Genomic DNA, 17,703 nt, shown 5'->3' with positions numbered 1-17,703 from the left:
TGATGTAATCAGAATAAAAACAAGGAGCTATTACCAACGAAAATATTGTTACTGGAATAGCAATTGTTATAGCGCAGATAAGCAACATATGAAGGGCTGCAGGGAACGCACTGAGAAGGCCAGGTCAGCTTCTTCTCTTTACTGTGTCCCTACAACGTTAATAAAAGTTCACAGAAAAGTAATTACCGTAGCAATAATTGATTACTATTGAGCAATTCCTCAATTACTTTCGTGGGGCAGTAATTGGTAACTGTATTCAATTACATTCTTGACTGAAGTAATTGTAATTGCAATCGGTTACTTCTTTTCTGTAACGTGTACAAATCTGGCGCTGATGTATCGTGCTTTCTACTTCAGGTGGCATTACCTGCTCGCAATAATAGTTTTAGGCAGGTGTTTGAGAATGACGTCAGGCGTTATCACTCTCGTTCTCTCTCACACACAGCAGGTCACATGTTAGTTCAGCGCTGCCTTCGTCTGCGGGATTGTGTCGTCGTTATCATTGCACTGGCGTGTCCTACGTTGTACTCGCGATGATGTAACGCTTTCTACTACAAAAAACAAACAAAAAAGAAAAACAAAAATAAGGTACAGGGAAAATTCAAGTCAGAATCGCGTTGTATAAAAGCGCGCGCTTAGGGGCTATACTTCAGTCTGCTTCTGATGGTTCTTAAGCGAGTCCAAACAGCAGAGATGGCAGAAACAGCAGAGCCAGCAAAGTAAGTACACAGAAACGAAAACTATAAAACATTTGACAACGTGCGTTGTGCGGCAAATTAATCGCACTACCACACATTCCAACTGTGCGTGGGATATGCGTAATTTATGTTCCTTGGTACAGCAAGGTGTCGTCACAGACAGTATTTGTTTCGAAAAGGATTCATTACCGTGACAACTATCCCACGATAGTGTCTTCTCATGCGCTTTGCTATGAAGTGATGTAATTTCCACATGAGGGTGAAAGTGCTCGCGCTTGTCACAGGTCATACGCTGCCTATGCATTATGCATGATTTACGTATACATCTGCAATTTATATCAAGTTATCTTTCTATTTGCATAGTGCATGTGAGATTATTTCACGCTAAGCGATTTTGAAAGCTCTTGACTAATTTTTGTTCGTGTTCGTACTGTCGTCCCATGTAGTGTATTGAATATGTGTGTGTTTAGCTATGGTTTTGGGATAGCCGGCTTTTCAGTAGCCAAACTTCCAAACAAAAACTGCAGACAACCCTGCCTCTAGTGATACCTTCTGCACTGTTTGGAAGCGCTTAATATTGCCACCTGTCACCTTGAAAACGATATATTGAGCGGCGTTCTCTGCTGGAAAAGCAAGAGAACGCCAAAGTTCTCGAGCCTTTGCTGTAAAACATTCTGCCATATCACGTTTTCTTCGAGCACTTCTTGAGCTGTAGGCTTGATTCTTACACATTTTCGCTGATAAGATCCCTGTGTTTTGATCCAAGTTTTCCATTCTACATCCCCGCAATGTACCAGTGAATGGTTACAGCTCTAAATGGACATTGTTATTTATGACATAGTGAATCCATTTGCAAACTCTCCCATAGAATATCTCATAACGGCTGCCCTCAATCCGAGCGACCATGTATGACACTTAACACCTTGTGCTGTGACCATTTAAACCGGGCAGTTATTGAGACAGACATTCCATGTTTTCGGGAGTGCAAGATCTTTTTGATTCATTCCCAGAATCATCACCGGTAACCTTCCTGACAGTAGGTTATGTTACTTGAATAGTTGATACATATTCATTGAAACGACGAACTGCGAACGCGAACGGGACACTTTCTTCCTAATGAGAGGCTGGCAGGGTGGTTAGTTTGACGTGATTATGTGTCTTTGCGGCGCGTGCGAATAATGTTATTCCCGCCCTTCGTCAATCGTTCGTACGCGCAGTACAAGAGCGATAAACATTTTTTTCGTTTACCTTGTTGACCTGCGTCGTTACTCGCTTTACCATTCCGAGGGAGCCCCCAGTTCTTTCCTACTGAAACCACGAACGCGAGCACTTCATCGTGCCCTATGAAGAACGCACGCAGTAGGGCCCTAGTTTTTTTCGAGCAACGCGATAAGTAACGATTGCCAGTGCGCTCGGTAATTTGCGCGGGGCTGAGGCGTCGACGGTCTACGGGACGCAAGTTGCAGAAACCGCATCGCACGCCAAAGCGACCGCCCTGCCTCCAGCGCGAAAACAAAACAAAACAAAAGAAAAGAAACAAAACGTCCAACGGGTGGCGGCCGGTGGGAGCCCCATCTAGAAAGGGTCAAGTGTTGTCCTAAGCGTCCGTCCGTTCTCCCTTTCTCAGCGTCCTCCTCTCAGGTCTTCTCTCTCTCCTTCACTCTGTACCCTGCTGGTTGCGGCGGCAGTTTCGACTTGTCCCCTCACCGCCATCACCACAGCGCTGCGACTGGAAAGGGAGCGCGAGAGATTAGTCCTTTTCCTCGGAACGCAGGCAGGCCACGTCGAGAGGCACTGGCTTGTGGCTTCGTCGCTCCCAAACAACTTCCAGAAAGAGCCGGCCGCGCACGCGTCTTGAGAGCCGGCGCCGCGATTTGCTTGTTGGCTAGAGTTTGTTTTCGACTGCACGAAAAGACGCACGTGTCTCCGTTAACGTCAGTGTGCTTTGTGAGAAAGTGACACGCACCTCCTCTGCGCCCCCCCCCCCTTTTCTTTTTTGTCACTGACCTCGCAGTGATGTCGCCGACCACTACCAGGGGACAAAGATTGTTGTGCATCCACAGTGTCTCGTGCTGAACGGTGGGCCCGAGGGTTCCCATATTCTTCGTTCCAGGAGTGCATAAAATCGCCCTTGGAAGTGCCGCCCGCGAGGAAAACGACAGTCTGAAGCGAAGCGTGGGCGTTTTTGTGTGTGCAGAGACCAGGAACGCGCGCTGTCGAACAGCGTGTATGTGTCCAGCGCTGGACCTCTCGCAAAGCGCTGTTTCTTCCAGCTCCGGTCGCTCGTTCTTCAGAGAGCGCCCCCCAGGAACCTAGATTGTGTCCAGCCACATCAGGGGGATGCTGTGCGCGTCATCTCTCTACAGACAGTTTACGACGACGCATTCATGCCATACGGGTGCTACACGAAAGTGAACAAACCACGTGAGAGAGTGAGCGCAACTGACGGAGGGACACTCCGTCGTGGACGTCCGGCCGAAAGACCACAGTGCCTGAACAAACATTTGATATTCACTTTTTCTCAGTGTTTGCGAATTGTTGGCGTTTGAAGTAAGCGCGGTATTTATTTCATCGGGTAACCGTACATCGTCGAGCGAGGAAAGATTCCGTCAACGAGCGAGACAGCCGGCCGACGAGTTGAAACCAACAGCTCGTGCTCTCCGCGAAACACGAGACCCCCCCTGGAGAGATAAGAGGCCGACGCGCAGTACCCGCTACTTTCGTAACGCAGTGCCTGGCCTTATAGCATCAGCGCTTGGTGGAACAAGGAACTGAGCATTACGGCTGGCAACCCAGTTTGCCCCGAAGTGGCTCGCCAACTGTGGTCTTGTGACTGTGTTCGTTGGACATTGGCGAAGATGGAGTTATCCAGCGCCCGAGGGCTCTGTTGGATCTTTTGGATATGCATGGTCATCTGTGTGCCTGGAACGTAAGTACCCTTGATGAATCTTAGAGAGACATAATGTCTGAGCACCTACTTCAATACGACTGGCCACGGATATTCTAACTACTATTAGCAGTAGGTTTTTTTGTTCCTTAAAGTCAAGACTTAGTGTTCGAGAAAGACGACGTGACCTATCCATGTGAATGTTGCCTAAGGAAAATGTATGGGAGGTACCATGATGTATGTGCGGTACTGCCAATTAAGAATGATAACTTTGTTCAGCAATATATGTCGGGAGCGCGTTCAAGACGAATAAGAACTTTATGCGTCCAGCTTAACAGTCAACTTTGACCCTACATGGCGCAGCAGATGTCACCGTAAAAATGTAAGCATAGAGATTTAACTCCGGTCGATCACAATAAATTTGGCCGAGAACATCTGGGCAAATCTTGTGAGTGCTCGCTAAGTGCATCGTGTAAAAATGTACGACGCGCATAGGCGATGAATAGTTTATGGCGAAAAAAGAAAAAAATTTAAATGCTAGTTGGGCCCTCTTTAGTGGCCTCGCCTCTACTTTTATGCGATAGGGTGTCAGTACTTCGTAAAGTAGCAACATGTTTCAGAGATGAAAAGAACGCATTGACAATAACCAAACACATTATGTATCATTATGGCCTCCTTATTATATGGCCGACCTATATGAGTAAGGCGTGCTTTAATAAATCTTGCGAAAATTAATCGCACAGTCTGGCAGTTTCAACGTGGTTCCGGAGAAGGGCAGCTTCTTCGTTGTTTTATAGTTAAGACGTGAGATAAGACTAGTAAGCTCCAAACGGGGGGGGGGGGGGAGGGGGGGCGTAATCAGTATTTGGCGATAACCTTGAAACACGTTGCTCGGGGCCGTGGCGCACTTGGCTTTCGAGACGCTCCGAAAACGTGAGACGTGCGCAGTTCAACAACAACAACAACAACAACAACAAAAAAGTAAAGCAGACACACACGTCCTCGTCTTTAACGCATGCACGTCACAAATAACCACTGACTTCTCCATGCTGATCGGGAATCGAATACGACGGAACAACTTTTTCGCCCATGCTACTATAGAATGAAATTGCTCTGTCTGACAGCGTATTCATGAGTAATTCTGCAAGCGGAATTGAATGTGTCTTACAATGTTTCTTTCATTTTATTTGATTTTCCTTAAAAAGCCCGCTGGGGGTATTACATAAATCTTGTTGCGATGTTACAATATTTGTTCTGATCCCGAGCTATAAAGTCATTAATTTTACGTGTATGACAAGTCAAATGTTTCTTTTACAACATTTCTTGCTGTTAAATACATGACTCCATGCGGCGTTCCACGTTTCCTCTTCCAGTTCTTTCGTGGAGTGCGTAAGGTTGAAATGCTGTGTTTTTGTTTTCCATAGAAAAAGCCATTAGCTAACTATTTCGATAGACGGTGGCCCGCACATACCTGTGTGCAAGGATAATCACTGGCACAGAACTTGTCAAATGTCAACGGTCAACCTTCTCCAGAAATGGTCCTCCTGTCACCTTGGCCGCATCCTGTCGTCGGCTTGAGCCGTCAACAAATTCCTTCGCGATTAGTGATCTCGATTTAACAATTTGAATTGACCTTCGCCATTTACGTTCATACAAACTACCACCTTCGCCCTCATCATCAAGTTTTTTTCTCTTTTCCGAATTCTACTCCCGGTACCCTCCTCCGATGCCGAGTAGACGGTCAGAACGTCAATTTATACTGACCTCTAAACTTGTGCATCGCGATAAAGTTATCTCTCTCTTTCTCTAAAAATAAAATAAAGACTGAATAGAAAAACAGCATCTCCGTTTCAGCGGCAGGCAACTAATTTGCGTTTTCACAACGCCGCTCCACAACGTACGTTGCAATGCACGAACAGAGGAGACAGTTGAGATTAAGCGACGAGGAAGTGGTGGCATACGCACCGGTTCGTGCGTCGAGGCGAATGAATGTTTGCCTTCCTCCTCCTTCTCTTCCTCCTCCTCTTCCTCCTCCTGGCAAGTGTCTCGAGAAAGCGGAACACTCATTCAAGCACACCGCGCTCGCAGGGTGGAGACACACCGCGCGTACAAGGGCGGGTGCCTGCGATGACCGACGCTTCGGGCATTTCGCAGAACGACGGCACGCTACGCAAGCGGGACTCATGCAAGACGCTTATTTTTTTTTTTTTTCAATCAAATCACCGCGCGCACGCCACCATCTCATCGTCGCTTTGTTCGTGGTTCGCGTAAAACCGTGCAGCACAGTGGAGGCGAGAACTTGTAGCCGGATCTCTGCAGCCTTAACGCTCAAGCATATCGGCACTGCGTAAGTGAATCCTGGTGCGTGCGACTATTTAAGAAAAATTGAACCCAACTACGATAATATTCAATACACTGCGTGATCCCATTCGCGTAGGACACATACTTTATTGAACTTTCATCCCAGCCGATTCAGGAGAGCGTCACGGAGCATGCGTCCGTTTGGCTTCCTAACTTTTGCGGCAAACGTGCTGTGCGGTATTGGAATATGAAATATGAAATATGAATATTGAGATATGAAATAGTTAAATGCAGACACACGTATCTGTAACAGTAATCTTAGGTCTGTGCAGTCTATAAGGCAAAAAGTAACGCTATATTCTATTCCATAAGCTGGTTGCAGCACTGTGGAAGCTGCACGAATTCTTAGCCAATAGGAAGGCCGGTTGACCTTCGAGATGTGCTCATCCGCGCCACGTCGTCTGCTCAGCGTCTGTTTGCCATCCTGCTGCAGGTTCTGGGGTTGGTGGATTAATGCCAAAAATGTTTTGACGCCGTAACCGTATATTGCGTTTCGCTTTGCCTTTATTTTCCATGCGGTTACCTTGCAGCTTCCTTAGCCCGGGCGAATGCCCTTACAGATGCTCACCAGTGCCAGAGCGTCTGCTCGGCGTCTACGTAGCGTTTGCTCACTACCGTCATCTCGTACCATGCTAGCGCGGGGTAGCAAATTTATGGCGCAGTGAACAATTAGGCTGTTATAGCGTTCGGCATCGTCAGTGCTTCACCAATGCTAATGCTGTGGCGCCATCTGCTAACTAGAAATCAAACCATTTTTACGACTCGGTGCCATATGGGTCTGTATTATATAGTCCTAAGCAGTGTGAAAACAAACAGCCGATGTCAATTATTACGCCAAAACTTGCCTAATGATTTTATCTCAGCTTGAGATGAGACTTAGCGATGACGGATTTTGGCGTTTGTTTCTCGCTAACAGTGCGGAGAGCCAGTAACAAGCGCGAATTCGAATCGAAGCGGGTGACCGGTGCTGTATGGGCGTTGCCATTTTGCCACGGTTAGGGTGCCTATTACGGTTATTGGCGGTAACTGCCCCAGTAATTCTCGCTGCACGACGTGCATGTGCAAATTTCCTGACATGACACGTGTCACTGCATCATATCATGCAGTGAGCAATAATAAATCTCTCTAGTGTAGCCAATAATCAGCCAGTTACGGCCGGTACTATATACCGCTGCGCAAGGATAGTGCCTGTGTACGCCTCATACCTTCGGCAGTGCTGCAACCAGCTTGTGAGATGGAGTATAACTTTCAGGAACAAGAGGTCAGTTAAACACATGGTCACTAACTGTCACTGAATAAAAATGGCACGAAACCTCTTTAAAGCTTGGTGCCGAACAAGGTTTCCCAGAATGAATCGCTGCTTTATGACTAGCCTTCCAAAGACTTCAAATAAATGGTTGCTGAAGAAAGACCAGAAGTTGTGAAAAAATAAAACAAGACTGGTGAAGAACTTGTGTGTTGAAGGACACCAGCAGAAGGTGGTACGTTGCAGGGAAAACAATGTTTGTCACGTAAACAATAAAACTGCTAGGCGAAATGCGAAAACACCCGTGTGCTTACATTTAGGTGCACGTTAAACAACCCCAGGTGGTCGAAATTTCCGGAGTCCTCCACTACGGCGTGCCTCAGAAAGTGGTTTTGGCACGTAAAACCCCATAATTTTTTTAAAAATAAAACTGCTACATGACTCGAGATGCACTGACAGAATGCAGGCATAGGTTGCCTTGTGCGCATCTACCACCAAATCGAAAGCAGAGCTTGCATTACACTTTTTTTTTTCATTTTCGTTTCATTTATTTACACTCAACGCCGTACATGCATTACAGAGAGGAGTGGCAATAATAAAAAAAATGGCTTAAGTGGCAGCACATGATCACAGATAGCCAACTCTAACACATCGTGATCTGTGGTAGCGACGATGGAGGCGGGAAGGAGATTCCAGGCTTGACTTGTTTTCGGAATGAAAGCTTCTAGGTATGCTTTGCTTTTACACTGGGGCACCCCAACCTTCATTTGATCACCAATACGGGATGACAAATGGCTTGGAGGCGAAAAAAGTGTCATTCTTAGGTCAATATTAGTGTAGTATACTTTATGAAACAGAGATAAGAGGGAAATTTGACGCCTAGTAGAAAGGAGAGGAAGGTCAAGCTGTTGCTCCATGCTAGAAACGCTGGCTAAGCGATAGGAGTTAGATAGGATAAACCTAGCTAAGCGGTTTTGAACTGATTCTGTGGACTGCGTTAGTGAGCTAGCATACGGTTACCATATGCGTGAAGCGTACTCAAGTTTAAAACGCACGAGTGTTTTATATAGTAATAGTTTCAGCGAGGCAAAAATTCTGGCGAAGGAAACCAATGGTACTGTTAGCTTTGTTAGGAACATGGTGGATATGTTTCTGCCAAGACATGTTTTTAATGATATGTTCGCTTAGATACCTGTAGCTGTTCACGAACTTAAGAAGGTAGCCGTTAAGATCATAGCCTTGAGAAGTGGACTGGTTAATTTTTCGAGACACTCTCTTTGAATTAAATTTGTTAATGTTTAGTTTCATAAGCCATGTGTCAGACCAAAAGGAAATATTATTAAGGTAGAATTGAAGAACGGAGTAGTCAGACTCATCAGAAATTACGCGGTTTTGTTGTCGTTATTGTTCCTGCATTGCTTCGAAAACTTTTGTCGTTGTTTCGTTTCCGATAGTTTGGTTGGTTTCGATTGTTCGAAAATACCAAATAGTTCCTCTTCATATATGGATGCGACTCACCAGCGTATATTGTCACGTGGTCGTGACGTTCAAGAACACAGTAGCAATACTGTGAAAGACTAAACTAACTTTGCCCACAATAACAGGCTACACTTATAGCACAACGATAGCGCCGAACACGGTCGGCGATCGTCGAAAATCTGATCAGCGGGTCAAGCGCGTCTGCTTTTATACATCAGTCGTCGAACGTTCCAGAGTAATCGCTGGGACCCGCGCGCCTTCTACAAAGTTCGACATTATTCGCGTCGCGCACACATGCGATCAGATTACTCAAGGCTTGGTCACAGACAGCGGATGGAAGCATCGATAACATTCCAGAAACTTCCGATACATGAAGGCGCGTCCTGCGCTGTACGATAAATTTGTTAGGCGGTGAAACGTGTCGCTCGATAAAGACAAACAAGTACACGTGTCAATATATTGAATTATTATTGGAAACTTTGAATATTCACTCACCTCGAAATACAATACCAACATTAAGATTCATATATCAATGAAAAAATACACACGTTTTACGAACCGTGGGAACCAGTGCTATGCGAAGTATTTTGCAGGTCTAAATGTAAAATCGTTTGGGTTACCGCGAACTGCTACCAGGTGGTGCACACATAAGTTTAAGGCAGACAATTGTGTATGTGTGATGGAAAAGGCAACCTGACATCACAACAACGAGGATGTCTGGACGGGGACCTTCGTTCAAATCCCACCATCGAACGCGTATTTTTTTTTTTTTTTTTACTCAAGTGGCCCGGAACAAAGCTGGACAGGAACCTACAGCAAAGTGCTTGGTATCAAGCATAGAAAGCTTCGCACTAATGAGTGAACGAGCAGATGATGACGGGCAAGTGGCGCATTATACAGGACCATTCGGTCACTGATACAGAAAGCTGGGCTAGTTCGTCATTGAAATTATGAAGCGTGGTTACAGCATCAACGAAGACTTCTCAGGACATGCGATATAGACCAGTGCCTGGCCTGCGAAGTTTGTTTCGTTCCTTAGCGCTGTAACCTTGTTTACAAGAACATCTGGTCACCATCACTAAGCGTACAGAGGTGCGTCCCGGCGTTGATTCGAGGCCTGTTTCGCCGTTATCTCTCGAGGCCATCGCTCTGGGGCAGAGGCGCGCCCCCTTCTTGAAAAAGTTGAAAAACGGATGGCAAAAACGCCCTTCCCCGGTGGCGAAGCAGGGAGCGGCCGGCGCGTAATTTGCAGTAGCCTTGCGCAAGACCGGAAAGCCACTGAGCCGCAGCCTGTTCTTTACTTGGATCTGTGCGTGCCGGTATCAAAAGCGGTGCAGACACACGCGGCTTCGTTAGAGACGGCGCGTCTCGTTCGTTTCGCGCGAAAGAAAACCGCCCCTCTCCGTTTTCCATCCGCCTCGAACATCGCTTGACGTCACTTCTCCACAGACCCGGTGGCAGCTGGAGAGCGCGCTTTTAAGATGGTTGCTTTCGCGAGGGGCGGATGCGCGCGCCGCTATCGGGTGTCGTAGGTGTCAGTCGCTGGTTGTTACGAGAATTGCGTTCGTAGAACGAAAGGGACGAGGGCGTCGTAATTGGCGGCATTGCTTTCGCACGTGGCACAAGCGGGTTAGTCGTCCGATTTTTTTTTTTGCTCCAGATGATCTTAGAAACACGCAATAACACCTTCAAGTCTTTGTAGGGTAATGAGCAGTATGAAATTGGAACTTGAAATGTTAGTAACGTGTATGTATGTATGTATGTATGTATGTATGTATGTATGTATGTATGTATGTATGTATGTATGTATGTATGTATGTATGTATGTATGTATGTATGTATGTATGTATGTATGTATGTATGTATGTATGTATGGGGGTGTAGCCAGTGAAGCACGTGTCCCCCTCTCCGATATACCTGATCGACATATCCTTGTTGCCATCACAAAGAAATAAATGAGTATCTTAGTCACAGAATGAGCGATACGCATGCGAGGTTGTAATGCAGTACATTACCGGGATGGAGAGGGGTGGGGGAGAATATCACGACGTCTTTAGTTTGTCTTGAGCACACGCCTTTCATGGTATATATACATAAGTACCTTATTAACGATGAGTTAGCTTTAGACGCAGCGCACGAGCGACAGCAAACTTGTGAGAGCAGAGACTGATAACCAGCATACTGTTCTGAGATTGACAGCGATTTCGCAGCGACATTGCTGTTGTCGATTTCACCTGCTGTAGGAACGTGTGTCAATGAACTTACTCGAAGCAAGTATCCACCTTGTGTCCTTTCACTGTCGTACGATTTCCAAGAATATATTGAAAGACACGAGAGGAGCTTTTTCACAAATGAACATTTTCGTAAAATTTGGCGCAATATTGGCACCATTCGTGAAATTCTAGAACAAGTGGAAATTCGTAAACGTTACGAAGCATTCGGGAAAGTGAGCAGGTATGATTCTACAATTATTCCTTGTGTAGTAATGTGGTATTTGTGTCATGTCTCATGTGTAGTCATGTGTAGACATGTGATGTCATGTAAATTAAACCCCACAAAGCTCGAACACCATTCCACGTCAAAGAAAATGAAAACAACTTGCTCACACGTACTTCTGGCCACGGAGAGTATATTGGTATGAAAAACGCAGCGAAATTATAATTGAGTAAAAATTAATTAGTATGGAAACTACTTAATTAGTAATTCATTTGCTGAACTATTCACAACTCAACACTCCCTTCAGGCTAGTATGGGCTGTACATTGGGCTTTGTGGGATTAAGTTGTTCCGGAAATTTGTGGGGTCTACGTCCCCCCTTTGTGCCCCATTTCTATGGCGCGCGCACAAAAAATCAAAGCACTTTCCTTAAGGGCGCATTTGTTCAGGGAACCTTCCCTTTCCGCCTCATCTTTCTATTCCCTCGCCGTACTTCTCCTGTCGTATGTTGCCAAGCGGAAGCTGTTCCTGTTAACATGCGCACCTTCAATGAAAGTTCTCTCTTTTACGGCTCCCAATATAGTGTGCCGTGTCCACAGCCACAGCAACCCGCTGCCATGGTTAACATTTCCTTATCTAGTTCACACATGTGCACAGGGTCTTACGTATGGGCATGCGCTGGGCGATTGATACAAAAACGATACGCGCCGGCTGTGTGTCGGACGCCCACCATGTGGCATGCTTGCTGCTACATTATCTTACCCCGTTAGTGATTACAAACAGAGTTAATGCCTTTGTACAATTAGAGACAATTACCTTACTGTAAACTTGCATTGATTTCAGCACCCGTTTGCCTTCTTTATTATTCCTGCGCAAAAGAATAGGGTCTTCGTGGGAGTATTAATTAGAGTATTCGTGGGAGCATTACAGTATGATCTACTACGGCGCTGAATTGAAGCACAGCTTTTCTTTACTTGGTCACAGGTATCGAAAGAACTAATGTGTTTCCTTGTTGATTCTTCACCTGAAGAAGCCTCTTTATAAGCATCGTCGCTTTCGACAGTCATGCCTAAAGATTTAGCATTCGCCACAATTTCGATTTCCGCAGAATGATAGTGGATCAAAAGGACCAAATGTTTCATCTTGCGGAAGGGCATAGAAGAAAAGATCGCGATGGCAGCATTGAAAGGTCAAACTGAACACTTTTCAAATGGGCAGCATGATGACAATCACACACACAAGAAAGAACAAACAAACAAACAAACAAACAAACAAACAAACAAACAAACAAACAAACAAATAAACAAACAAACAAACAAACAAACAAACAAACAAACGAACAAACAATGACAAAGAAGAGAACGTTACCATAAGAAGTCTCAGGCACCGTCAAAATCAACTTTATTGTAATCAAGAAAAACAAGAACAGTAACCCATAATGCAGATCTTTAAGGCGGCGGTCATACCCAACATATCGACTATCTATATAAACATTTAGTAATTACTGTGTGGAGTCTTTATTGCGCAAAGCGTTAACGCCCCACAGGGAGCCCAGTTCGAGCGCACTTGCGCTCGAAGGGCGCTCGAAGTGATCTCGAAGTGTGCATTTAAATTGTTCTTATGGTCAAGATAAAAATAATTGAGAGATGAGATTAGATTTAGAGCGAGTTGGTTAACTGAAGACCTCCTTTACAAAACTGAGCGATTGTGAAGCCAGACGTACACTCGTAATTATCGCTAAATATGTAACGGAAGTATGTGGCTTCAGCCAGCGTGCTCGCGTTTAGTAAGCGCGTCACTTGACGTCCCTGCACCGTCGGAGACCCGGCGACATTCGGATGGCGCGCTGAGAACGCCTGTTTACGAGAAGCGTATGAGTGTGCTCCGTCTCGAGTGTCGCGTGAATCCATCAGCGGCAGTCGCGATACGCTTCCTTCTGCGAATCGAAGCGCCGCGCGAGCGTAATACTATATAGCAGCTCCCGTCTGTGTTGCTGGCTTCACGAGTCGTGGGGATGATGAGCCGTCAAAGATGCGTCATTGCCGATGGCGGCTGGGTCACCACGCGATGAAGCAGCAAGCGATATAGTGGGCCTTGAAGGTGGATATACTGTAGTCCTGGGGGATATTGTGGGAGTACAGCGCAGGAGAACATGATCTTAGTCTTTTAAGAAATTTTTTCAACCCAAAACACCGCGGTGGCCCAGTGGATATAGCATTCTTAGCGCTGAGCACAAGGTCGTCGATTCGATTCCCGGCCCCGGCGGCCACATTACAATGGGGGCAGAATAAAAGAACGATTGTATACCTAAATTTAGGTGCGCGTTAGAGGACCTTAGGTGGTCGAAATAGACCTTCAACCCTCCACAACGGCATCTCTCATAGCCTCAGCGTTGGTTTAGAACCTTAAAATCAAGCAATCAATCAATGAAATCACGCTGGTGGTCGACATTGGAACGCTTCTACCAATGCGTACCCACGACCGAAGCCTTAGCGCTGGACCCCGAATAATTTTTGACCGTCTGGGGTTCTTTAACGTGCGTGGCAAAGCACGGCACAGGAACAGCTTTGCAATCAGATGCATCGACTTGGTATCGAACCTGCGACATCGCGCGCAGTAGCAGAACGCGATTGCCACTGAGCCACGACGCCGAATTTCTCTACAACGTACAGCAACTTGCCAGAGACCACGAAAGCCCTGTTTGCCGTCGGAGCAGGGAGGAAGGCTCCGAAACAGATATTTCATGGGCGCGCGCGACCATCGTATTTCGGAGGCCACAATCCGACTTTCCTTTGGCTAGGCAGCGCTGCTCTAGAATTGCGGAGCGAATTCAGGCAGAACCGGGATCCTGCAGGGCTGCCGTCTTCGATGCTCGCTATTTCTGGGCTGTCGGCTTTCAGGGACGCTTGCTATACGGGTACTAACAAAGCACACTGGATCAGCAAGGAAGTAAAAGAAAAGGAAGGAAGGTAAACAAGCCGAAGAATGTGAAACACGGGGAAAGGAAGACACAGAACTGCTGTATCGCTAACACTGTCCCTCCGTTAGCGGCGTTTGCAAGTGAATGACTATTTGAGAGACACGGGCTCTTTAATATCGAAGAGATTTGTCATGGCGCACGTCAGCACGCTACATGAAGAGAATTCGATTATAAACGAAATAATAACGCGGTACATGCGATGCTTAACACACGCACAACAAATACGTAGCACAGCATGGAGACACTATAAACTTTTATGCAGTAAGAGAGAGAAGGCTTATGGGGTGGGAGGGGTGGAACGGTAATCTTGACTTTTCTCTGTCCTCACTGTGCGTGCATATCTGGAAGATGACTTACGTGTCGTTTATGAGATCTTTATTTTTTTGTTATCATTATTTTTCTCGCGGCCTTTATTTTGTCCTGCGCCGCCTTGTGCAACGCATAGGCGCGCATTTTTTCATGATTGTGTACTAAATTTATATGAAAATGGGTAGACAGCTCCACATTATGCGTCAACGTCTCCTAGCAAATACGTACTTAAAAAAAAAAAGAATGTGTGGCAGAGCGGTCTGTATCAACCGGTTTGGTCTTCGCGGATACTCTCACCTCAGGAAAGGTACAACGACGGCGGTAATGAAGGATGAAGAAGAGGAGGTGTAAATGGGAACACGTCTACACAACGCTGAGTGATTGCGGAAGCCAAAAGTGCAATTCGCTGCCACGCACAAAAAAAAAATGTCAAAAGCTGCTCTTTTCCACAGCTTGGGTGAGACTGAGGAAATAGAAGTTACGCCCTGACGAGCAGTCAAATTTGCTTCGTGGTTTCGAGGCCGACGACAATGTGACTCATGTCGTTCAATCTGCGTAATTTCTACACGCGGTCTAGCTTCTTACACCCCGATGTCTCATGAGAGAGTAATGTAATGACGTGCATATCTTTACGAGCGTTCCTCCGCTGCAGTGATCCAGCGATGGCGTTTTATTTTTTGGTCCAATGCACCAATCGGGCCCTTCGTTCGGTTTCGACAGGGAAGCACTTCTGCGAGCGAGCCCGCTTACGTCACTCGAAAGAAGCGGTGCAACCGGTGAGGTCATATTCCGGCCTTCGGCGACGTTTCGGGTCTAGGGAGAGCAAATAGAGCGTGAAGAATCTGTGCCTCTGACCGCAGACAGTAAACGCTGACTCACTACAAGGTGTTGAGGGAAGATTGCAACGACGACGTGAAAACTATACGACAAACGCTTCGTGGTGCGTGGCGTCACTCTGCAAGTTTATTCCAAGTGAATACGCTTTCCAGTCTCACCAGCTAGAATTCGTAAATCGCAATATGTTCTGTAAAGTATTTATTTCAAAATATAATTACTGAATTTCTGCAAATTAGTTGATTACGTGTTTTTATTTCTCGTGAAAGTTATGTAGGCTCCCCTGAATAATCCATTTCAAGCGCTGGAATTATGTTATCTGCAACAGGTTATTCTTGAGAATTCCGTAAAACTTAAAAATTATTAACCTGTAATTTACAGCAAGAAGTAACGCTTGCCTATGAAACTAAAATTTAAGAATGTGCACTTTCTACAAGTTCTTTTATAAGAGAGCCTTTCAGAACGCGAGTTCCAGGTATACTGGTTGTTAACAATTTAGTCTTAACTGAGAATGTTGTGAGAGCTAGAAATGTACCTTTGTTACAAAATCAGATATCGATATCAGGATATTATTTGTGGCCCTGCTATTGCGCAGTCTTTTAGAAAACACACATGTTAAAAAAAAAATTGTCTTGCAGGCACAGCTGTATTGTCACGGCACCCAACGTTGTTCGGCTAGGTACCGAGGAAACTGCAGTGGTCTTCAACCGGGGATCACCGCGGGACGTCACGTTAATCCTCCAGGATTATCCCGCTCGAATACACACCCTTTTCCGAGACACCATCAGCCTCGGCACAGGTGAGATTGCGCGCGCAAATACCGCACCAGTTGTCGTATTAGACGTGCGTATTTTCACGTTCCTGCAGAAAGGAGTCCAGTTGTGGCCATTACTGCATCACTGCAAACATCAAATGAGCACCACACGTGATCGAATGAGCACCTCCCTCACCACCGCCTCTCATTCGATACGTTATTCAGACACGGCACGACAACCGTATTTGCTTACCGCAGCACTCTTATACTGGGTCTCTGTAGGGAAGGCACGTTTGTGCTTTCTTAGAACGTCTGGTTTTGACAGAACGGCTTTGACTCAATGACTGTCTGTGCACGCCTTTATACCCTCTCTCTCCCTTCTCTCTTCCCCTTTTCGCTTCCCCCAGCGTAGGGTAGCCAACCAGACTTTTGACTGGTTAACATCCCTGCCTTCCTTATATCCCTCTCTCTCTCTCTCCCGCTCGCTCGCCTTCTGTAGTTTGTACGGAGAGACGCCGTGTGGATGCCTGTTATCGAAACATATCACTTCTAAATTTATCGCTGTTGGTTATGAGAGAATAATAAAAAAAATGTTTAAGCATGCATTTTTGTCTCACCTTTTTTGTTGAAAGTTGGGACTGTGTGACTGCGTCATCTGCAGGAGTATGACCGTTACGCACGAGTTGATACGGTACTTCTCTGCTTGAGTGCATAGTTAACTTCGCACTTTCAGACTTTTCAAATGACAGCATCCCTGACTAGGCTAGATTCTACCCTGTCACACCATGAAAACAGCAACGGTGAACCAGGAGAGTAAATAGGAGTGACCAACAAGATCTGGCCGATCTACGATAATGAGGCCCCGGCGGGGTTTTTCGGCAGACAAGTTTATCCTGTCCGGTCGTCACACGAATAAGGCCACCTGCCGACCGAAGAAATGGTTCCCCATAGGCGTTAGGCGACGTCAGGCTTCTCACTTGTCTATCAGGCTTCTCACTCACAGGGTAAAAAGAGATTAACGTATCGCGTTTGGTGCAAATTTGGGGCGGGAAGTTGACCTTTCGCCATTCGGTGGCGTGCCGAAACGCCCCGGTTCCCGACCTCATCCTTGCGGCGGCGCTTAACTCGGCGGACACCTGACAGTTCCAACTTAACGTGCGCTCTGCCATGCTTTAAATTTGTAGACAAGAACACGCGCGTTGGCTCGCGACAGAGAAACGTTGTGCAACTGAATCAAGCGGAACATCTCTTGCTCATGTAAGGCTCTACACCGATGACGTTCTATTTTGTAAGCAGAACACATTAAATAAATACAGAAAGATAGGGCAATAATGTCCGTTCAAACGTTGAACGCGATTCATGTCAGTACAATTGACTAAATATTTAAGATATATTCGCAATATATTTTGCTAATTGCGACTTATATCGAAGTTAATGTATTAGGAACCGAGTTGCGGGTGAGACAACAAGGTAAACGTTCTTAAACATGCGCTCGCCAGGCTAATTCTAACGAACTATGGGCTTTGGAAGCGCTGCTAAGCACGAGGTCGCGGGATTATATCCTGGCCGCGGCAGCCGCATTTCAGTGGGGGGCGAAATGCAAAACACGACCGTCTCCCGTGCATCGGGGGCACGTTAAAGATCCCCTGGTGGTCAAAATTCTTCCAGGGTCCCCCAACATGGCGTGCCTCATATCGAAATCGTGGTTTTGCGGCGTGAA

The 17,703-nt window shown here is 46.1% G+C and overlaps 1 protein-coding gene across 5 annotated transcripts in view; it reads left to right on the top strand.

Moving 5' to 3' along the window:
• The first annotated feature begins 2,702 nt into the window (after nt 1–2,702).
• The window catches only part of LOC126527166 (complement C3-like), a 78,527-nt gene continuing 63,526 nt past the window's right edge, over nt 2,703–17,703 (top strand). For all 5 annotated transcript variants that reach the window (XM_055068595.2, XM_055068594.2, XM_055068592.1 and 2 more), the window contains exons 1-2: nt 2,703–3,627; nt 15,868–16,028. In XM_055068595.2, the coding sequence (XP_054924570.1) occupies nt 3,557–3,627; nt 15,868–16,028 (232 nt within the window). In that variant the 5' untranslated portion in view covers nt 2,703–3,556. The remainder of the gene's footprint in view (nt 3,628–15,867; nt 16,029–17,703) is intronic.

This window comes from Dermacentor andersoni, chromosome 9, assembly GCF_023375885.2.
Source record: "Dermacentor andersoni chromosome 9, qqDerAnde1_hic_scaffold, whole genome shotgun sequence".
NCBI classification, from domain to species: Eukaryota; Metazoa; Arthropoda; class Arachnida; order Ixodida; family Ixodidae; genus Dermacentor; species Dermacentor andersoni.
Note: the sequence above shows the minus strand (reverse complement) of the source record. Positions and strands in the feature narration are given on the sequence as shown.